The sequence below is a fragment of the Sus scrofa genome, chromosome 1 (genome assembly GCF_000003025.6).
Source record: "Sus scrofa isolate TJ Tabasco breed Duroc chromosome 1, Sscrofa11.1, whole genome shotgun sequence".
NCBI classification, from domain to species: Eukaryota; Metazoa; Chordata; class Mammalia; order Artiodactyla; family Suidae; genus Sus; species Sus scrofa.
The window spans coordinates 35600463-35624113 of NC_010443.5; the positions used below are offsets into that span (position 1 = coordinate 35600463).

The 23651-nt window shown below is 37.0% G+C and overlaps 1 protein-coding gene across 1 annotated transcript; it reads left to right on the top strand.

Annotated features, from left to right (window-relative positions):
* LOC100511607 (protein LEG1 homolog) lies at positions 16-20814 on the top strand. The gene is made up of 6 exons (XM_003121211.1): positions 16-316; positions 2541-2627; positions 4039-4223; positions 5155-5255; positions 10607-10845; positions 20527-20814. Exons 1-6 carry the CDS (start codon positions 16-18, stop codon positions 20631-20633), a joined length of 1020 nt encoding a protein of 339 aa, XP_003121259.1. The 3' UTR covers positions 20634-20814.

Below are 23651 nucleotides of genomic sequence, written 5' to 3' on the forward strand. Positions count from 1 at the left end.
CCCAGCCCTGGCATGATGGCTTTCCTTCCTCCTTGGGCCTCTGCACTAGTTGGCTGCATTTCTGTTTCTTTAGCAGGAGCTTTCAATCTCTCAGATCTGCATCCCCCGCTGTGGAATAAGAGCCCTGGTCAGTTCAGTGATTACAGGGTGGAGAATGGAAAGTACATTATTGATCCCTGGGTATATCCTAAGAGAATGGGGATGTATAAAATCCTCTTGAACAAAACAGCCAGTTATTTTGAAAAATTTGCACCAGATAATGAATTAAATCTTTTTTGGGGATTGCCTTTGCAGCATGGCTGGCAATATACTACAGGTAAGAAGGACTCTTGTTTTTATTCTAATCATCTTCCAATATAACTATGTTGTAATTGGGAAATGACATTTGTATATACCATACCATGCTTTTGAAAGTTGGTTCTTTTCTTTTTCCTCTTTTCCCCTCATAAACATTATTTTTTCTGCTATTTCTCCTTTTCTTCCATAAATCCTGCTGTGCTGCCTGTTTTGGCTAAAAACTGCAGTGGGGCATATGGCATAGTTGCAAACAAAAAAACTTCCTATCCAACCTATTGGGCATTCTACAAATACTTATGGTACTCCTACTGGGTGCCAGATTCTATTCTAAGCATGAGATGAATAAAACAGTTAAGAAGATATGCATTAAAACAAAAAGTGGGAGTTCCCATTGTGGCTCAGTGGTTAACAAATCCGACTAGGAACCATGAAGTTGCGGGTTCGATCCCTGGCTTTGCTCAGTGGGTTAGGGATCCAGCGTTGCCATGAGCTGTGGTGTAGGTTGCAGATGCAGCTCGGATCCCTGCATTGCTGTGGCTGTGGTGTAGGCCAGTGGCTACAGCTCCAATTGGACCCCTAGCCTGGGAACCTCCACATGCCACGGGAGCGGCCCAAGAAATGGCAAAAAGAAAAAAAAAAGAAAAAACAAAAACAAAAAAACAAGCAGAAAGTGGTGTCAAGTTAGTTTGAATTTCTTAAAGTTCTGTGATTACCTTATACATGGAGGTGAAGACTGAATGGGCTGATGGATCAATTCTTTTCTTTTCTCTTCGGCTGTGCTGCATGGAAGATGCCAGACCAGGGATCAAACCCGTGCCACAGCAGTGACAATGCCGGATATTTAACTGGCTGTGCCATAAAGGAAATCCACACTAATACTTTTTTGGAGTTCCTGCTGTGGCTCAGCGGGTTAAAAACTTGACACAGCAAGGTGCAGGGTAGATTGCAGATGTGACTTGGATCCCGTGTGGCTGTGGCTGGCAGTTGTGGCTCCGATATGACCCCTAGCCTGGCAGGTGAGGCCCTAAGAATTTAAAAAAAAAGATTAATCCTTTTCTTTTTTTTTTTTTTTTTGTCTTTTGTTGTTGTTGTTGTTGTTGTTGTTGTTGCTATTTCTTGGGCCGCTCCCGCGGCATATGGAGGTTCCCAGGCTAGGGGTTGAATCGGAGCTGTAGCCACCGGCCTACGCCAGAGGCACAGCAACGCAGGATCCAAGCCGCGTCTGCAACCTACACCACAGCTCACGGCAACGCCGGATCGTTAACCCACTGAGCAAGGGCAGGGACCGAACCTGCAACCTCATGGTTCCTAGTCGGATTCGTTAACCACTGCGCCACGACGGGAACTCCCCTAATCCTTTTCTTACTCTTTTATTACATTCACGTATTATGATGATGCCTGACTAAACTCACCTAACGATGGGCTTATATGTCTCCAGCCTTTTCTAAAAGCAGCTGTGGGGTGGGGTAAATAAACGTTTTAGATAGTTTCCCTGCCATCAAAGACCTTAGAGCACAATTGAAACAGGAAGGATAGCAGAAATTAAACAGAGAGTAGTAAGTAACAACTCTTGGTTAAAAGTTAAAGTGTAAAACAAAGGACACGGTGGAGTCAGCTGGAGTAATCAGAAAAAACCTTGATGTGAACTGAGATTTGAAATGTGGATAGAATTTCACCAGGGAAATGAACTCTACTAGGGAATAAAGAAATGAACAAAAGCAGTGGTTCTCAGGTGTGGCTACACATTGAAAATAAACACTTCGTTTTCAAAAATATCAATGCTTCGGTCAACTACTAGAAATTCTATTCTGATTTAATAATATGACTTAATAAAATTAAGCTAAAGAATAGAACCTAGAAATGGCAAAGTATATGTGATTGAGTTTAAGGAGCATGTGCGTGTGTGTGTGTATGTGTGTGTGTGTGTGTGCATGTTTATACAGTCTGAGGAATAATCAATCATTGCTTTGAGAATGATCAACGAAAGCAGAATAATTACAAAAGCAAATACTATTCAAAACAGATTATTCAAAGGTAGAATATTGTGGTGATGTTAGATAAAGAAAAGAAACTGGTTCTGAGATGGGAAATGGAGGGTAAAGAGGGATAGGAAGATAAACACAAGTCATCAGACGACAATGTTTGTGCATCTTTGCAAATAAAATGCACCTAGGTAAGTGGCAATTATAACCAGCTTCAAAATGTGTATAATAAATAATTTGTCTATACTTTTTGTCTTCTAGGCAGATTAGTTGATCCCAGCCAAAGGACAGACTGTGGCTATGAATCTGGAGATCATTTGTGTATCTCTGTGGACAGCTGGTGGGCTGGTAGGTGCCTTTAAATAGTAAAATAAGAAATAAACTTCTCTCAAAGAAAATGTTCAGCCTCATCTATTTAGGGACAGAGTCAAAACAAAAAAGAGTACCATTTCTCTGTGGAAAGGAATCTACTTCGTCATGCACCTTGTGGCCTTTGTGTCATATTCTAGCATGTAAGGGCCACTGTTTCAGCAATGATTCCTTAGGATATAGTTCACACAGAGACAAGGAACTGCAAAGGACCATGACCTCTGAATGTCCCGCACACGCAGGTAGGTGGGAGGTCCCTCTGTTCAGAGTCTCCAAGATGAGGGAGGATGACAAAGGAGAGAATAAGAAAGTAAGAGTTTGCCTCAATTTGCTCAGACCAAATGTGTTTAACTTTGAAACCGTAAAAATGTCAGAGATTAATCTACCACAAATCATTCTATAGATCAGTAATCTAAGGCTTTGGTCAGATATTTCATACTAGGATAATCAGAAGGTATTTTCTAATGCTTTAATTTTATGTTTCAGTAGTGAAATTTACTCACAATTTCTTGGAGATTTTCTCAATAATCAGAAGCAAGATACTTTTAATTTCACTATCTTGCAGTGATACACATCATATATACCTTTACATATTTTTCTAATATAATACCAATTGGTTCTTCTCAAAGACCTGCAAGTAGTCATGACCACAAATCTAGAATTCAGACTTCTTTTTTCTCAGATTGATTTCTTAATTTGGAGCATCAGCTTGCCACCCTGGGACATAGGACTGCATTCACAAATGCTTGTTTAAGGTGTAATATATTCTACATCACCAGTGGTAATCAGCACAATAAGTCTTACAGTCAACTATGTCATAATGTCTAAATCTGCTGAGATGAGTTCTATTTAGAGAGAAATTTAAAAAACCCTAATTGATTGTTAATTTAACTACCCAAAGATCTATTGCCAACACTTATCCAACATTTTTGCTTTAAAGATATAATGTAAGACAAGGACTTTGTAATGTCATGGTTGCACATTAAACCTGATCAGTCAAATAAAATACAAAATATCAACACTAGAACCACATTAAGATAATTTAGAAAAAAAATCACATTTCATGGCAAAACCTCAGTTAGAGGTGTTGTGTCATTCTGTGCACAAGTAGATCTCTTTCTTCCCTTTTTACATGATGCTTTGAACAATTTACTTTTTGTTTCAAAATATTATAGTCAACTAGTTTAATGCATAATTCATTTATGATTGTAAGATTATGAACAGAAGCATGTTAATGTATATGATCCTTAGAGATATTTCCAACTTTTTTTGCAGTAACTTTTTTTTGTATGTTTTTGGATATTGAGTTTTTGCTTAATTGTTTACAGAAAAATATTCTCTATCATGTTTGTTAGTGTTTGTGGTAATTATAAGCATTTTGCTTTTACAGATATGAATTACTTTCTAAGTGCACTACCCTTCCTGGCTGCAGTTGATTCTGGCATAATGGGGATATCATCAGATAAAATCACGCTTTTGCCACCACCCAAGGATCAGACAAAGTTTTGTCTTAATATTTCCAGTTGTCAGTCATCATTTCCCAAGACAATGAGCAAGTGGAATGCCCTTTACAAGGTGCTTTTTATAATAAGCTTTATAATTTATTCTCTTAGGAGGGAGTAAAAAAATTTTTTTTGGTCTAATGCTTTTTCTTTAGCTTTTTGTGTGTATTATACAGTATAAAATGTAAATTTTTATGTAATTTATATTAATACATTATCTAACAGCAGAGCATTACGAGTCATGAACACCTTCTAAACTAATCCATTCATCTCACCTTCTAAACTAATCCATTCATCTCACCCTAATAAACCCTACATAAATGTGAGAGCACTTAGGATATCTCACAGACTGAAAAGATTATTTTGGTAAATGGAACCTTCAAGTCAATTGAACAACAATAGTTCAAGTCAATTGAACAACAATACTTGAAAAAATATGATTATGGAGTTGGTTTTAGACCAATCAATTAACTTCTTTCAACTGAATTGACAAGTAATCACAAATAGGTAGAACTACACAATTATGTGGCAATGGAAACCAAATATTCAATGACCAAAGCAAATACATTGGTTAAGTATAGACATGGGCCAAAATCAATGCCAAAAGATAGATTTACTAGCTCTATAGATTCTTAGTCCATTTTAAAAGATATGATTATGTGAAATGTTCTAGTAATTTCCACCTTTTCTTAATCTTAAATTTTGTGATAATTTCAATGGTGGTAACAAGAAAACAGCTGATAAACAAAAGATAAAGTCCTCTTGGCTGGTAAAAAATACTGACTTTTGGGAAAACACATGCAGTTCCTCTCTTACGGATGCATTCAATACGACTACTCATAATAGATAATTATAGTCTTTACAGAGTTTAAGTCACTGATGGCTTACACAAATTAATCCTTAAAACCAAAATTATTGCTAAATTGTAAGTGTGAAGAAAATTAAGTTTTGGGGAGAATTGTTATCGTTGCTCAGACATGAATATATTTCTTTTCTTCATATAGCAATTGCAGTCACTTTCCAGTAGCTTTGATGACTTGATTAAGTACTTATGGGATGCACACATTTCAGCCTTGAAAGATGCTTACAAAATTTTTGAAGATAGGTAAGAATTGATCCCAAGTCATTTTAATTTAATACAGAAAATCATTTTGGTCTTATTTATGCCTTTTTACTCTTCCTCTAATGTGACAATCAATTTTCCTATTGAATATTATATTTTAATCCTTGAGGATTTTAACGGTGAGGTGTAAATATTTTAGGATAATCAGGCTTAAAAAGTATTTTACGAAGGGGCAAAAATTTGGGAAAAATATCTTGTACCAACCAATCAGCTAACCAACCATCAAATAAAACATGCAACCATTTTCTCTCTGTTAAAAAAAAGAAATTTTCTTTGTTATTTTTATCAAAGGTATATAACATATTAAGTACATACTTGGGAAATTCAGGTAGCATCAGAGTTTGCATGTGAAATATCCTAGAAGATTTTCAAACCACTTTACAGTTACATTTAGAGGTATTATACACCTAGCTGTGAAGGTGTAAGAATGATTTGTGTTAACATGTGAATGGCACTGTATTAGTCAGTGTTCTTCAGAGAGACAGGTCCAATAAGAGATGATAGATAGATGATAGACTGATTAACAGATATATATATATATATATATATATATATATATATATATAGTATAGATTTATTGTAAGAAATTTATCCTTTTTTTATAATTTTTTAATTTTCCCACTGTACAGCAAGGGGGTCAGGTTATCCTTACATGTATACATTACAATTACAGTTTTTCCCCCACCCTTTGTTCTGTTGCAACATGAGTATCTAGACATAGTTCTCAATGCTATTCAGCAGGATCTCCTTGTAAATCTATTCTAAGTTGTGTCTGATAAATCCAAGCTCCCGATCCCTCCCACTCCCTCCCTCTCCCATCAGGCAGCCACAAGTCTATTTTCCAAGTCCATGATTTTCTTTTCTGTGGAGATGTTCATTTGTGCTGGATATTAGATTCCAGTTATAAGTGATATCATATGGTATTTGTCTTTGTCTTTCTGGCTCATTTCACTCAGGATGAGATTCTCTAGTTCCATCCATGTTGCTGCAAATGGCATGATGTCATCCTTTTTTTATGGCTGAGTAGTATTCCATTGTGTATATATACCACTTTTTCCGAATCCAATCATCTGTCGATGGACATTTAGGTTGTTTCCACGTCCTGGCTATTGTGAATAGTGCTGCAATGAACATGCGGGTGCATGTGTCTCTTTTAAGTAGAGTTTTGTCCGGATAGATGCCCAAGAGTGGGATTGCGGGGTCATATGGAAGTTCTATGTATAGATTTCTAAGGTATCTCCAAACTGTTCTCCATAGTGGCTGTACCAGTTTACATTCCCACCAACAGTGCAGGAGGGTTTCCTTTTCTCCACAGCCCCTCCAGCACTTGTTATTTGTGGATTTATTAATGATGGCCATTCTGACTGGTGTGAGGTGGTATCTCATGGTAGTTTTGATTTGCATTTCTCTTATAATCAGCGATGTTGAGCATTTTTTCATGTGTTTGCTGGCCATCTGTATATCTTCCTTGGAGAAATGTCTATTCAGGTCTTTTGCCCATTTTTCCATTGATTGATTGGTTTTTTTGCTGTTGGGTTGTATAAGTTGTTTATATATTCTAGAGATTAAGCCCTTGTCAGTTGCATCATTTGAAACTATTTTCTCCCAATCTGTAAGTTGTCTTTTTGTTTTCTTTTTGGTTTCCTTTGCTGTGCAAAAGCTTTTCAGTTTGATGAGGTCCCATGGGTTTATTTTTGCTCTAATTTCTATTGCTTTGGGAGACTGACCTGAGAAAATATTCATGATGTTGATGTCAGAGAGTGTTTTGCCTATGTTTTCTTCTAGGAGTTTGATGGTGTCCTGTCGTATATTTAAGTCTTTCAGCCATTTTGAGTTTATTTTTGTGCATGGTGTGAGGGTGTGTTCTAGTTTCATTGCTTTGCATGCTGCTGTCCAGGTTTCCCAGCAAGAAATTTATTCTTATAACTGTGGAGGATTGAAAATCTATAATTTTCAAACTGATGTCCAAAGTGAAAAGGCTGCAGCTGCTGAGAATCAGGAAGAGCCTATGTCCCAGTTTGAAGGCCATCAGCCAGGAGAATTCTCTCTTATTCACTAGAAGATTAACTTTTTGTTCTTGTCAGGCTTTCACCTGATTGGATGAGCCCTATCCACATTATGGAGGACAAGTTGCTTTACACAGTCTATTGATTTATATGTTAATATCTTCCAAAAATGCCCTCACAGAAACACCCAAGATAATGTTTGACCAAATATCTGGGCACCCAAGATCCAATCAGGTTGGTGCACAAAATTAATGATTAGACACTATCTAGCAAATGGAGTCAACCCCCAAGAATGAAGTATGGGATAGAAATTTGGGTATATAGCCTAAAACAGGAACAACAACGACAAAAAAAATCAGGGCTTTTGGTTGTTATATAAGCAAATTTATAAATCCAGGCAAGAATGTTAGCAACATCATACTCCCTTGGTTGTTGTCTGTCTCATGGACGCCATCATCCAGTAAGGTAAATAAGCCACCTGATTAGCAGATTCACAGCACATTTCTACCTCTACTTATTGGCTTCAACAACTAGGTATTAAATTGGGCAATCCAGTCATTGATAAATTCAGTTTTCTCATCTTTGAACCTATAATAATAATAGTACATACTACATGGGGTAATTTGGGGGATTAAATGAAATAGCTATGTATCATGCTTAACATACCACTGTCATGAAAAGCATTAATAAACTACTATCCTCACAACAAGAGGCAGTAGAGGGCAGTTGTAAAGAACATGAGCTTTAAAGCCAAATTGCTAGGGTTTAAATCCTGACTCTGCAATTAGATGTGTGGCCCTGTGTTGAACCAGTGTCATCACCCCCCCTCCCGCCCCCAAGAACGTGAGACACAATCAACAGCTGTTAAACCTCAGTGTCATGATATTATGAGTTGATTGCTCACATGTCTGAGGCTCAGCTGAGAAGCTCTGCTGATTTTTCCTGAGCTCATGTCATCTTGGCTGATTCTGATTGGCTCCACAGTGGTGAGGGGGACGTTCTGTGCCACTTGTCTCTCATTCGCCATTGGGGAAGCCCAGGTGTTTTCCATTGTGAAGACGAAGAGCAAGAGAGAAAAATCAAATGTGAAAATACATTTTAAGCTTGTGAGGTGTCAAGTTGGCTAATATTTGTTTTTAAAAATTTTAATTGAAGTGTAGTTGACAATGGTATTTTGTTAGTTTTACGTGTACAGCAAAGCAATTTGGATATATGTTCTTTTTTTATTCTTTTAAATTCTTTTTTTAATTTTTTATAGTTTATTTCAAGATATTGAATAGTTCCCTTATTTATCTATTTTATATATGGTAGTGTGTATTTGTTAATTCCATACTCTCAATTAATCCCTACCTCCCACTTCCCCTTTGGTAACCATAAATTTGTTTTCAAAGTCTGTGAGCCTGTTTCTGTTTTACATTAATTTCGTGTGTACTTTTTAGATTCTGCATATAAATGATATCACATAAAATTTGTCTTTCTCTGAATGACTCACTTCACTTAGTATAATGATCTTGAAGTCTATCTTATTGCTGTAAATGACATTATTTCATTCTTTTTATGGCTGAGTAATATTCCATTGTATATATATCCATCTTCTTTATCCATACATCTGTTGAAGGACACTTAGTTGCTGCCAGATCTTGGATATTGTAAATAGTAATTCTGCTAATACGTTATTGGCCGAATAAAATCTTATGGCTGAACCAGGACAGGAAATTACACATCCCTCCTCCCTGGCTTTTCTCACCATAGCAGAGGAGGGGCACTGGAAAATGACATGTCGAAAACAGGGACATAGAGAGTATTGAAGAATGGAGGCTGTGTTTACAATCTGCTACTGCCTGGGGAACTTCCTTAAAATATTATGAGCTACTTTCTTGAGGTAAAAAATATACTAGAAGTTGTTTATTTACATGAAACAATATTCTGTGTAGTCTACATATGCTTCAACAAAACTGTGGTCCTGGATCCTCATATTGGCTGGTACATGTATATATTTTATGTTTTAAAATACATTTTAAATTAAATGAGGCTTTTAAGGTTTATTTTTCTTTTTTACTTGACCACCTCTTAAACTACTGGTTGAATGGTTCAACAACACATTCAACCAAATAATTTCAAAGGTTTCTATTGTATTTCCCTTGTGCTCATATGCTCTCTATATCCTGATCTGTTGCCCTCATCCCTTTCCTCCTCTCCTAGTGTTGTTGGCTCCCTTGCAATCTGGTTACTCCACTGTTACTAGGGCTATGTGGCCATTGGTCAAACTCCTTATGAATTTACATTACCTCTAATCTTAATTTATATTCTGCTATGATGTGACTCAAGATATTCGTCTATGAATCCAAATCAAACTCTTCTCTCGCCAAGTGTCTACTGTATCCAGCCTTCCACTTTTGCATGCTATGATTTGCTTGACATTGACAAGCACAATGCAAGCATTTTCTATTTAATAAAGCCTGCATATGATCTTTGGAAACAGAAAAATAGAATACAACCTGATTTCTTGAACTTTGAATATGATCTAAAGAGAAAACAAACTTTTAATTTTATGTATAGTAGAGCTTCACATATAATATAGAGGAGGAGGAATATAGAGGAGGAGAAAATAATTGATTCCACCTCAGATAGGCTGGAAAAATTTGTGAAGGAGGTGACATTTATGATGTGACTTAAAAGAGAAGATAGCTAGTGAGCAAGACATAGGGTAGACAGTATTTCAGGGGGAACAACTCTCCCTCTCAAATTGTTCACATGCTTAGACAGTGAGTGGGGACAGGAGGCATGAATTATACAGCTATAAAATTATTGACTACATCCTTGGTCTTTCCATTGTAATAAGTTTCTCCCCAAATAGATGAGAGAGTTTGGCTTCCCAGCAGATTTACTCCATCAGAAAAAAAAACATGTATTCAGAAAATCAGACATATGTCTCTCTAGGATGCTCAGTGTTTAGGTGCCTCCTGATTTTAAGAAATTAACATGTCTGAATCTAGCAAAACTCTTTTCCTGGAATCTTTGATTTTTATCTGCATATTTCTGTTAGTTATGGTCTAATATCTGGTTATTATATGATTTCCCAGTATAAGGAATCTGGTTAAAAGGGATAATAACTCAAAATAAAATATAAACAATTGATGGGATAATCCTTTCTAAATTCAAATTTTTAATTACCTATATCTTCAAGGGTAGATGCTCAAGTAATCACATTCTAAAACTAAAAACTACATTCTTATTTTGTTGGCAGAGGTGATCTTTTCTAGAAGATGACAAGGCTGAAATTGAGTGGACTAATTATAATTGCACATGTTTCCACTTGTCTTTTAGGTTGGATTATTATTCTAAACCAGAAGGAGATTTTGGAAGAGATTGGTATGTGTCTTTGGACTATTTAGCTGCAGCCTACTTCCCTACAACAATTATTACAGTAACTGAGTTCCAGAAGGCCCTACCACCACGAGTCCTTGTTGACTCAGATAGAGCCCCCTTCATCAGTAACTTTACCGACCTTCAGAACACCGTCTTGCTTGGTCTAAATCTTCTTCACCAAGTGGATGACGCTACAGGTAAAGGCCTTAATACCTTAAAGAAAACCAATGTTACGTTGAATCGATAAAGAAGCCAGGCTTATACTAGAGATATATATTGTTATAACACATCCTCTCAAAGAAAGTCATGATTTTTTATGGGTATCCCTTCCACACATTTTGGTCCTCCTTTCCATTCATGGCTTGTCTTTCCTATGGGTCTTGTGGAGCTGCACCCCACAATCCTGCAATCCTTGCAACTGCCCAGCTGTGTCAGTAACAGAAATATCAGCGATTTATTGGACAGGAAATCTTACGAGCCAGAGGCAAGTGTTCTGGATGGACACCCCATGGTGGTACCACTGACAGCTGGCAGAACACCGCAGCAAACTTTGCTACACAAGGGAGGAGGAGGCTATCAGTTATAAGGGGCATGAGGTCAGAAGGGCTTCTTGGTTTCCTGGGGGGACTTCTGGAATACTCCTCCCCACAGTACTTTGGGTTGGCAACTGATGTGAGGGTGTCCGTTTCCTATTGATGACTGAACAGACTAGAGTCTTTCTGGTCTGAGGGATAGAACCATCATTTAATGAGGGTTGGGCTGATCACAGAGGTAGTTACTGATTAAATTTACAGCTTAGGAGAGGGAGATAATCATGCATAATAAAGTGAGGATAAGGCGGGGCCAGTCGGGGCAAAGGATGTACAGAGAGCAAGAGGGCAACCATCTTATGCTTATTGACCCATGAAGCTTTCAGATTACCTTAAGTCTAGTTTTTGATCTACAAACCCAGATATAGTATTTTTTTGTTCTTTTTGTTATAGTATTCTTTTTAAAAAATCTACTATCACTTTTAAATTCAGTGGAGAAAAAAAGAGAAAACCTGCCATGATGCATGAGAAAACTAGCAAATTGATTTATGTGAGCTTCCTCCATCTAGCTTTACTAGTCAGGGCAGAAGTATTCCCCTTCAGCCCCTTAATTGTAAGGTTTCCTAGCAAAGTGAAGACCAGAAGGATTTTTTTTTTTTTTTTTTTGTCTTTCTGCCATTTCTTGGGCCGCTCCCGCGTCATATGGAGGTTCCCAGGCTAGGGGTCGAATTGGAGCTGTAGCCGCCAGCCTACGCCAGAGACACAGCAACGCAGGATCTGAGCCGCATCTGCAACCCACACCACAGCTCACGGCAACGCCGGATCGTTAACCCACTGAGCAAGGCCAGGGATCGAACCCACAACCTCATGGTTCCTAGTTGGATTTGTTAACCACTGTGCCACAACGGGAACTCCCAGAAGGAATTTTTAATGGCAAGTTTGAATTACTACATCATCCCAATTTTCGAGACATGCTCTTATGCAGTAAACCAAACTCAAAACGTAATTAAAATATTAGTACTTTTAAAATATAAAAATGAATCTGAAAGATTTAAAAGCAAACATTAAATACATAATTTTGAAATCTTATTTATATTAACAAACCCAAACATTTTAAGGGTTTTATGCAATTGAAGTTTCTTCTTGCTCCAGTAATGGTTCCAGGGCATGTTCTTAGTCAGTGGCAGATTTCCTTCATACATATGAGTAGCAGACTGAAGATTTTACATCTGTGGTTCTTGCAGCCCCTTCTTGCAGATGAAGATTTTACATCTGTGGTTCTTGAAGCCCCTGGCTTCTATTGTCTACATTTCACCAGCAGAAAAATACTATAGTGTTAGAGGAAGCCTGGGCATGTCTTTCTCTTCATCTCATATTCTATTGGTATGAAATAGTCACATTGTCCCATATCTGGATGCAGGGGGCTAAGGGATTAAATTGTTGCTTAAGAACTACCCTTGTGTGACAGATCTACACCATGAAAGGAGATACATGAATTTTAGGAATCACCTACCTACCTCTGCCAAATTTTTACATAGCATAATTGTATTGTAGACCCGGATCACATATGCTGGCTTTTTCCTGTTAGGACGTAATGAAAAACTGAGTCAAGGGTTGGAGGTCCTTGAAAACTTGGAAGCAACATAATACTGCAATATTTTATTATCAGATTTTTTTATTTTACTTAAATTTAGCTTTGGATTTAATATGTGGTTTTGATTTTTTTTCTTTTTTTGTTTTCTTTGGGGGGGAGAGAGGGAGAGAGCATACCTGTGGCATATGGAACTTCCCAGGCTAGGGGTCAAATCAGAGCTGCAGCTGCCTGCCTACACCACAGCCATAGCAATGGGGGATCTGAGCTACATCTGTGACCTACACCACAGCTCACTGCAATGCTGGTCCTTAACCTACTGAGCAAGGCCGGGATTGAACCCACGTCCTCATGGGTTTGTTATTGCTGAAATACTGTGGGAACTCCAGTTTATTGCTGAACCACTCCGGGAATGTCCTTGGCTTCATTAATGCTGCACCACTGTGGGAACTCCGGTTTTGAGTTTCTTTCACAAGGAAAAAAATGGAGATTAAATGTTGAAAACTACTAATTAAAAAAAGTGAATCTTCAACAACAACAACAACAAAAAGACAAAAAGACAAAAAGACAAAAAAAAAAAAAAAAAAAAAAAAAAAAGGAGTTCCCGTCGTGGCGCAGTGGTTAACGAATCCGACTAGGAACCATGAGGTTGCGGGTTCAGTCCCTGCCCTTGCTCAGTGGGTTAACGATCCGGCGTTGCCGTGAGCTGTGGTGTGGGTTGCAGACGCGGCTCGGATCCCGCGTTGCTGTGGCTCTGGCGTAGGGCCGGTGGCTGCAGCTCCGATTGGACCCCTAGCCTGGGAACCTCCATATGCCACGGGAGCGGCCCAAGAAATAGCAACAACAACAACAAAAAGACAAAAAGACAAAAAAAAAAAAAAAAAAAAAAGTGAATCTTGATATCCTAATTGCTTAGATATCATATAACAAGGCATTTACTATTATCTAGTCATTATTCTCATAGCCAACCACTCTTTATATTCCCACTGACCTCAGAATCTGGTCACAGTGGCAAATACCTTGGAATTTTCAAATAGGCAGAGAATAGGGGAAAATAGATATATTAAAACCAAAGCGAATAAAAACAGTCATATTTTAAAATGAGCATTTTTAGTTAATTCAATTGAAACACACATTTACATTCATAGAAATCCTTTCAAAGTGTTATTTAACTACTTTTTAGTCTCTGGAAGTGTCTTATGATGCTCTTCACAAGGAACCTTAGTTAAATTCATTGAATAAATAAGTAAAATCAAACATCAGATTTCAAGTTATTTCTTTAACATTTTTGCTGTTGATAAGAATTGGCAAGGAGTTTTAAAATTTCTAATTATGTAAAATTCTCAATCACATCTCCATCTACAATGGCATCAGCTTTTAATCCTTGACTTCATGTATTCTATTAGTAGAGAACTCATAGTAAAGTTGAGGGAGCTCTAGTCATGGCTCAGTGGTTAACAAACCCAACTAGTATCCATGAAGACACAGGTTTGAGCCCTGGCCCCTCTCAGTGGGTTAAGGATCCGGTGTTGCTGTGAGCTGTGGTGTAGGTTGCAGACACAGCTCGGATCCCACATTGCTGTGGCTCTGGTGTAGGCCGGGAGCTACAGCTCCAATTCAACCCATGGCTTGAGAACCTCCATATGCAGAGGGTGTGGCCCTAAAAAGACAGGAAAAAAAAAAAGCTTGTAGAAAATTTTTCCCCATAGGTGATATTTAAAATAAACAATGAAGACTAAGTAAAGGTCCAAAAGTGTCAGAAGCTGACTCAAGTTAATAAAATTCAGAGTGCTTTAAAAATTTATTGAATTTCATGTTTCTAGGCTGAGGCCAGCCAGCCCCTTCACTACCCGCATCCTGACTAAGAAGGTCATTGCCTCATCCTCTTTTCTTTTTTTTCTTTTTTTGTCTTTTTGCCTTTTCTAGGACCACTCTGGCATATGGAGAGGTTCCCAGGCTAGGGGTCAAATCAGAGCTGTAGCCGCTGGCCTACCCCAGAGCCACAGGAACACCAGATCCAAGCCGCATCTGCAACCTAAACCACAGCTCATGGCAACGCCAGATCCTTAACCCACTGAGCAAGGCCAGGGATCGAACCTGCAACCTCATGGTTCCTAGTTGGATTCATTAACCACTGAGCCATGAAGGGAACTCCCTTTTATCTTTGAATAGGGACAACTATTTGCTGAAGTGTCATGTGTGAAGAGGAGGGAGAAAATGAGCTTGGACATCTCAAAAAGTTCAATTCGGATAGGAGACTCCTGAACTTACCTCCCTCCGTGGACACACCAAATTTTCATACAAAACAATTACTTCTGGAAGGAATCCAGAAATTAGCTGAGTGATATCAGATGAATGAGGTAAAAAACAAAACAACAACAACAAAAACCCACATTGAAACAGGAGGAAGAAGAAGTGTCACAAACCCCACCTCTGGCACAGTGCCACAGACATGGGAGGGTTCTTTCAACTCCCAGCTTCTTCCTGGGTAGTAAAGGATTTGGATCTACATTTGGCATCTCAACTTTTATATATCTACCTGAGATATAAACCACCCAAAACATCTAACTTTAAAAGGCAACAGGACTTGCATCCAGAAGACCCACAAGACTAAAGTGAACTAAAAGATACTTGTTAAAGGGCTTGTGCAAACTCACTGTAGTAGACCTTTTAAAGCCCAGAACAGAGGCAGAACAGAGATTGAAATGAGCCAAGTCTTTCCATAAAAGAGGTCTGTTTGCTTATCTTAATAGCTGCAGATTGAGGGACAGGCTTCTAATTGAACACACATTAAGGGACTAGCTACAGTATTCTCCAGAGACTGGATTCCAGTGATTGCCATCTTTATACTCTCCTTCTGCCTTACTCTAGGTTGCTGATTTCTCCTGTAAAGGAGCTTATGCACACATCTGGAGCCCTACTTTTTTTCACTGCTGCTATGCAGGGAATACCTCTGAGTATCTGACTCTGGTCACCAGTGAAGCTAAAGTCCATTGGTTTCACAGGACTATAACAAACAAACAAACAAACAAACAAACAAAAAAGCTTTGTCTGACGATTCAGCTTACAATCAGCCTTCATGTAGGTGCTACATGAGATCTTCCTTTGGAACACTCACAAGTCTTGGCATACCCTTAATTACTGGGAGCCATTATGAACAAAAAAATTGCTTGGACAATCACAAAAATTGAGAAACAACAAAAAGCTGGGTCAAGATTGAATGATAAATTTCATCTCCTATATGAGGCCAATTCTTCAAGATGGAGAAGGGTGGCTGTTTTATATAATGTGTAGAAGTCATCATAGAAAGTCAAGAAAAATATAGAAAAAAAGGAATATTTCCCAAATGAGAAGAAAACCCTACTGGAAAAGAAATAAATGATTCCCTGATAAAGAGTTCAAAATATTCGTCATGAAGATGCTCACTGAGGTCAGAATAATGCATGAATAAAGTAAAACTTTAAACACAGGGATGGAAAATATAAGAAAGTACCAGGCAGAAATCACAGAGCTGAAGAATATAATAAGTGAACTGAAAAATTCAGTAGAGGAGTTCAACAATAGACTGTTGAGTGGCAGAAAAGATCAATAAACTCAAAGACAGGGCAGTAAAATTCATCCAGGAAAGATAGCTTAAGGACATATGGGACAACATCAAGTAGTCCAATATTTGCATTAAAAGGGCCCCAGAAAGAGAGGTAGAAAGGGGCAGAAAACTTATTTGAAGAAATAATGGTTGAAAACTTCTTTAGCCTAGAAACATATATCCAAAATTATGAAGCCTAGAGACTTCCAAATAAAATGAACCTAAGGAGACCCATGCCCAGACACATTATACTTAAATCATTAAAAATTAAAGACAAGGAGAAAATCTTAAAAGCAACAAAAGAAAAACTATTTTTTATATACAAGGGAACCCCCATAAGACTGTGATCAGACTTTCATATATTCAAAGTGCTGAAAGAAAAAAAGCATGCCAGACATAAATACTCTACTTGACAAGCTGTCAGAATTGAAGGCAGCTTTTTGCAGACAAGTGAAAGCTGGAGTACAACACCATAAAGAAGCCTTACAAAGAATGTTAAAGGGACTTTCAAAACTTGAAACAAAAGCATACTAATTAGTAATAGGAAAATGCATGAAAATATGTCTCATTGATAAAGGTAGAATACAGTTAAATTCAGAATAATCTAATATTGTAATGGTGGTGGGTTATTTATAAATCTAGTATAAAGGTTAAAAGACTAAGGTAGTAAAAAATAACTGTAACTATAATTATTTGTTAAAGAATGCCCAAGCAAAAGTTGTCAATTGTGACATTGAAAACATAAAACTTGGGCAGATGAGCATGAGAGTAAAAATGTAGAACTTTAGAATGTCTTCAAATTTAAGTTTTAGACTTAAACTAGCCTGTTATAAAGATAATATATTTTATATAATATCCACTGTAACCACAAAGCAAAAATCCATGGTAGATACCAAAAAGGTGAAGAGAAAGGAATCCAAGGATATCACTATAGAAAATCATCAAATCACAAAATGGTAATAAGTCCATACCTTTTCTTTCTTTCTTTCTTTCTTTCTTTCTTTCTTTCTTTCTTTCTTTCTTTCTTTCTTTCTTTCTTTCTTTCTTTCTTTCTTTCTTTCTTTCTTTCTTTCTTTCTTCCTTCCTTCCTTCCTTCCTTCCTTCCTTCCTTCCTTCCTTCCTTTTTGGCTGCACATGCATCATGTGGAAGTTCCCCAGCCAGAGACTGAATCTGATGCAACAAATGTGACCTATCTGCAGCTATGGTAATGCTGGATTATTTAACCCACTGTGCCAGGGATCAAACCAGTGCCACTACAGAGACAAGCCAAGTCATTAACCCACTGTGCCATAGTGGAAACTCCTCTGTACCTGAAATAATTACTTCATCAATGGACTAAATTCTCCAACCAAAAGACATAGATTGGCTGAATAGATGAAAAATATGGCCTAACTGTATCCTGCCTACAAAAGACTCACTTCAGCTTTAAGGACATCCAGACTGAAAGTGAAGGGATGGAAAAAGATATTCCATATAAATGGAAACAAAAAGAAATCTCAGGTAGCTATACTTATATCAGAAAAAAATAGGCTTTAAGATAAATATTGTAATGAGAGACAGAGATCATTACATAATGATGAAATGTCAGTCTCACAGGAGGATATAACATCTGCATAAATATTTATGCTTTCAACATAGGAGTACCTAAATAGTTAAAGCACATATTAAGAGATCTAAAGGGAGAGATAAACAGCAAAATGATAACACTATGAGACTTCAATATACAATTTTTATCAATGGATAGATCATCCAGAGAGAAAATCATTAAGGAAACATCTAGGAATGAACAGTATTTTGGAGATATATTAGAGTTTGCAAACCACTGACCTATAATGGATCAAAGCCATTTTTGTCTGATACACAAATATAAATATTTAAAACTTAACAGTATTTGTGAAAATATAATAATTATAACATATTTATTATTAAAAAAATCTAAACTTCTGATACTTTCCTAAAAAACAGTATGGTGGGTCCACATTTCTACTGATAATGAGAGCAAAGCCTTAGGTTGGCTTCCTGTAGCCACAGGGGTGACTTCCCTGGTCACCACAGCAATACACGCATCTTTGCATTACCTTTATCTTTTCCATAAGTTGTACCAAAACATCTACTTAAGTTCTTTCCTTAGTACCATTCCTTCAAATAAAGTAATTTGGTACCAACAAAAAAAGAAAGCATATCACCAAACTCCTGAAGTTAGGTAGTAACTATATCTTCTTGAAATAGTTTTTTTAGCCAAATTACTACTAATTTTTTATATTTATCTGATCTCAAACATTTATGTTACCTTCCTGGCCACTATGGACATTGTATTTTCCAGCTTTCAGTACATGTAATGATTAATGTCATATATATGAGTAAAGCCCTCAAGGAATGAGTACTGGTGATTGAGAGGGATCAATAGACTTTTTTTGTCCCCACCTAAAATCAAAACCAGTGGAGACAGGCAAAGGAAGGAGTGAACGGAGGTGCAACTTCAGCTTTAATACTGGAAAACAATTAGAGAATATGACTCAGATGTGCAGCAACAATGTTCTACATTATCATCTCAGGCACTCAAGGAAAGGGCACACAAGAAAAAGTTTGCAGAATAGGTCAGTATCCCAGTATCAATTCTTACTAGCCTAGAAAAAAGGAAGAGAAAAAGAATATTCCTGGGACTTCAGTAGATTTTGCTCTTGCTAATTGAAAAGCATAAATCAGATGCTCTCACCCACCAATCAGGTAACATGCTATATCTCCATGGAAAGGCTTAAAGGATGTTTATGAAAATAGTTCTTCATGGAAATTAAGTATTATCCTCCCATCCGCAAGGAGCCTAAGAAGACAAAGAAGTGTACATGGGACCAAGTATTCTGGATACTTCACCAAACTGCTACCTCTTGTACATCAATAGATCTAACCAAGAGATCTATTTCTTCTACTCAAAAATTGTTTTTAAAACTCTAACTTATTTTCTTTTTATTTAAAATAAACTTGAATTGTTGTACATTTTACTGGTTTATTTTTAAGTATATTTAATATAGTCAATATATTTAATATATTCAAATATATTCAAAGTCTAAGTGACACATCAAATGAAAATAAAGCTATTCTTTATCATCTTTCTTCACTTATATCTCTTGGCCTTTCAACCAATTTTAAAAATTCAGTCTTTGGCGCAAATTTATAGAATTAAAAAAAATACATACAGCACTGCAAATAAATGAATAAATAAAACCTTGTTTGCACAAATGAAGTCATACTCACTGCTCTGCACTATACTTTAAACTAGAAAATTTTCATGGACCTTCTTCTATAGCAGGACATATTGAACCAATTCATTCTGTTTAAATGATGCATAGCATTTCATTTAATGAATATACCATAACTGTGAACATTTTTTTCTGTTATAATCTATTAGCAATAATACAGCAGTGGCATTTTATGTATAATTTTGTTGCCATAACTTACTATTTTACCAATAAATTTTTAGAAAGGAACCAAATTACTGTCAGTGGGTCATATACTGCCAAATGGTATTCAAAAAAATTTTCAGGAGTTTACATTTTTGTTATAAACCTATAAATTAAAGTCCCTGTCTTTTCCAACCTACTATCATATAGCAATTTCTATAATTTTTGTTAGTGTGTAATATATAAAATTCTACTTCACTCTTACATGAATTTATAATTCTTTGAATGTATTTGTGTGCTTTTCCCAGTTTTCTGGCTAATTACTTATATTTCTTACTGATTTTTGTATGAGAATCTGGTCAATTAACTTTAAATTTAAAAACTTTGTGTATAATTATAATGTAATGTTTTATTTGCATAGAATTTTGTAGAGAGTTCCAAATGTGGCTCAGTGGAAATGAACCTGACTAGTATCCATGAGAAGGCGGGTTTCAACCCTGGCCCCACTCAGTGGGTTAAAGGATCTGGGTTAAAGTTTGCCGTGAGTTGTGGTGTAGGTCACAATGTTGCTTAGATCCCATGTTTCTGTTGCTGCGGCATAGGCTGGCAGCTATAGCTCAGATTGGATACATAGCCTGGGAACTTCCATATGCCATGGGTATGGCCATAAGAAGACAAATAAAATAAAATAAAAAAATAGAATTGTGTTTAAACATTTTAGCAAGTGGGTATACGTTTAAATTTACATGTAATTATTTTATCTTTTTTCTAGGTTCACTGTCTTTGGCTGTATGGAAAATTTTAATGAAGACAGAGGTTGCAAGGAAAATAGCTCTAAAGATTTTTGAAACAATACTTGCAGCATTCCAACATTTCTGAAAAAGATTAATGAATTAAATATGAGCAATTCTGATTGAACAACAGTAATTTCAAAATTGAACACTATCACAATCATATAATTTAGAATTTCAATGGGAATTTAGTAAACAAATCCATTCATCCAATCACTTGAACAAGTTAATAGTTCTCTTAAAAATAAAATGCTTTGAATACTCCAGTGTCAATGCATAAGTGAATCTTTCCTTAAGTAGTAAAGGCAGATGGAAATGATACATTAAAACTCAATTCCTACCACAGACAAATGATGATAGCACCTTTAAAACTGTTATCCTGTTTAGCTTAATTCACATGAGCTCTGGTTCCAAAGTGAAAGTATGTATGTAATTAGATTTTTTCTTTCCAAAAGTTAAAACTAAGCCCATGTGTTGAAAGCATGTTTTTCATTCCATTCCATTTAGTTTATTTTAGAAATTATTTTCCTTTTTTCTTATATTGGTAAAGAGCCTTCCTGAGAAGCAATGTTGGGTTTTTAGATCAACACTGCATAGTGATTAGGAAAAAAAGGTCACCTTCTTATTATTCTTTTTGAATAACACATATTATTCAATGGGACCATTGTAGGTTTATGTGTTTTTTTCAAAAAGTTTAATACTCTGATCATTGTTTTGCAGCAGTAAGTCTCAAGTGTCTTTCACTGTGAAATGCCATTATTGTTTGGCCAAATGGTGTTCTGTTCCGCTACGCTCTATGGGCATCACGGAGGCTGAAAGAGAAGGGAGACTATTCTTCCCAATGGAGCTTATACTTGAGTTATTGTTTTGACATCCAGGAAACTTGCCCCTGTGAGGTGGTTGGAAAAAAATGTCTGTAATGCTTGATCGAACTAGATAGATTAGTTTCCCATAAGAAAAGGACACTACAGAAGACTAAGAAGCTCTTTTCCCAGTAGTTTATATGTTTTTAAACTTAGTTCAAAACTCAAAATGCTCAGTGGTAACAAACCCCATTAGTATCCATGAGAATGTAGGTTCTATCCCTGGCCTCCTCAGTGCCTTAAAGGATCTGGTGTTGCCATGAGCTATGGTGTATGTAGCAGACGTGGCTCGAATCCCACGTTGCTGTGGCAGTGGCGCAGGGCGGCCACTAGAGCTCCGATTAGACCCCTGGCCTGGGAACTTCCATATGCCATAGGGGCGTAAAAAGCAAAAAACAAATGAACAAAACGCAAAATGAATCTGAAGGCTGCCTCCAGTCTATATCACTTGGCTTTTGTTCTCACCCCCTCCTTCTTCAGGCACTTTTTATTCTCATTTTATTCCATCAATGGAAAACAGCACTTTGGTCCCTCACTCAAATCTGTGTTCTCTGTTGGCACCCCATGTTTGGAATTTCTCCTGTTTTTTCTTGATTTCACTCAAGTAGTTCTCTGATTTCCATGATCCACTTCCCCTGATTTCCAAGATAAAATCTGGCTGACCTGTCAAACTTATTCTCAATTTAATGATCATCATCTTTTTCTCTATGCTGCAATCTCACTTTAACTCATTATTGTGACTCTGTGTAAAGACACATTATTATGAAAGGCCTGTGTTAATTTTCAGGGACTGAATACGTGGTTTGATGCATCTCTGTCTTTAGCAGCCTGGACAAGACGCTGACTCCCATACTTTTGATCATACTGACGATGACACATAACTATTTTTTTTTTAAGTCTGCAAAAGTCATCTCCCTCTTATGTAGATGTCAAAGTTTTAAAATCTAAATTTTCTATACATATTGCTTCATTCTTCCACACCAGTGCTCTCTAGCAAACTGACAAATATTTAAGTATGTCCTAGAAAGGAGAGCTTTTTATAAATCCAAAGATTTATAAATCCAAAGATTTATAAAACTCGCAATTCTGTGCGAGTGCCTAAATTAATTTAAGAAAATTAGGTGTATAAATTGGACCACAGTTTTTTCCCCATAAGATCAAGATGTGTGGAAGTAATGTCATGAGTAACAGGCATGAAGATGTTCTGAGAGTAATAAATAGTCATTTTTCTGAATAAGAGGCATCTTGCTTCCTGTTAAAAATTGTACATACATGGGATAATGAAATACAAAGCTATATACATATATATGAAATAATTCTTGGAGACTAGGGAGATTTTTAAGGACATAGAGTTGGTGGGGATAGCGGTCATATTGACCAAACCATATCTCCAGTTGGGCAATATCTGAGATGACTTTGTCTCCCTCTAAGGAAGGAAGATGTTTGAAGGTTTGAAACAAGCAGCCCTGAACAGGACTTTTGGTTTTTCTCTCTAAGGGGGGCAAGAGTGTGATTACAGATAACCAAGTTAGTGTTAGGTTGTGCAGAGAGAAAGCATAAGATGTTCATTTGTTTGTTTTCCCTCTCCAGGCTGGAGGAGTCCAGCAATCCCAACAGCTGGTATCAAGATTTGTATGGATCAAAAGATTTAGTGTCTGGGTCTTGGGAGGTTTTTTGGTTGCACTGTCTTTTAGATGATAGAAAAAAAATGTTAAGTAGCTCAAAAAGCTAATGAAGGTCTTTAAGTGGGCTAAAAACTATAAGGGGCTTGCTCTGCTTACCCTTAAAAGTAAAATTATCTTCTTATTATTACAGAGGCAGGTACTCCGTGCCCCTTTCAACACTCGCTCTCCCTCCTCCCTGACCCCAGCTTTTCCATGAGGCTCCCAGAACCCTAACAGAAACCCACGGCTGTACATATGCTGAGGAAGCCCAAAACAGGGAAAAACTAAAGGCTTTATAGTTCTATAGGATACATGCCCAAATCATCAGTCTCAAGTGGAAAAGGAATGATGAGCAGAGGTGGCCAAAGGCATGGACGGTGGAAACCAGGGTACCACATAAGGTGGCAGAAAAGAAGAGCTCCTGAGATAGAGCACTCCTAGACACCAAGAAGGACACAGATGAGGAACCAAAGTGGGAAAAATCTCCAGCAGCTCCAGCCATCATCTCATATAGCTTAGCTCACCTGCTAATTCCTGCTTCCCTAACTCCCATAACACAGTCTCTTAGAAGGGTGATTG

What these genes read in the sequence shown, in the direction of transcription:
- LOC100511607 (XM_003121211.1), top strand. Translation starts at nt 16, where the DNA reads ATGGCTTTCCTTCCTCCTTGGGCCTCTGCACTAGTTGGCTGCATTTCT. An exon ending in TGGCTGGCAATATACTACAG is followed by an intron (nt 317 to 2,540) that starts GTAAGAAGGACT and finishes TTTGTCTTCTAG; the next exon opens with GCAGATTAGTTGATCCCAGC. An exon ending in AGTGGAATGCCCTTTACAAG is followed by an intron (nt 4,224 to 5,154) that starts GTGCTTTTTATA and finishes TTCTTCATATAG; the next exon opens with CAATTGCAGTCACTTTCCAG.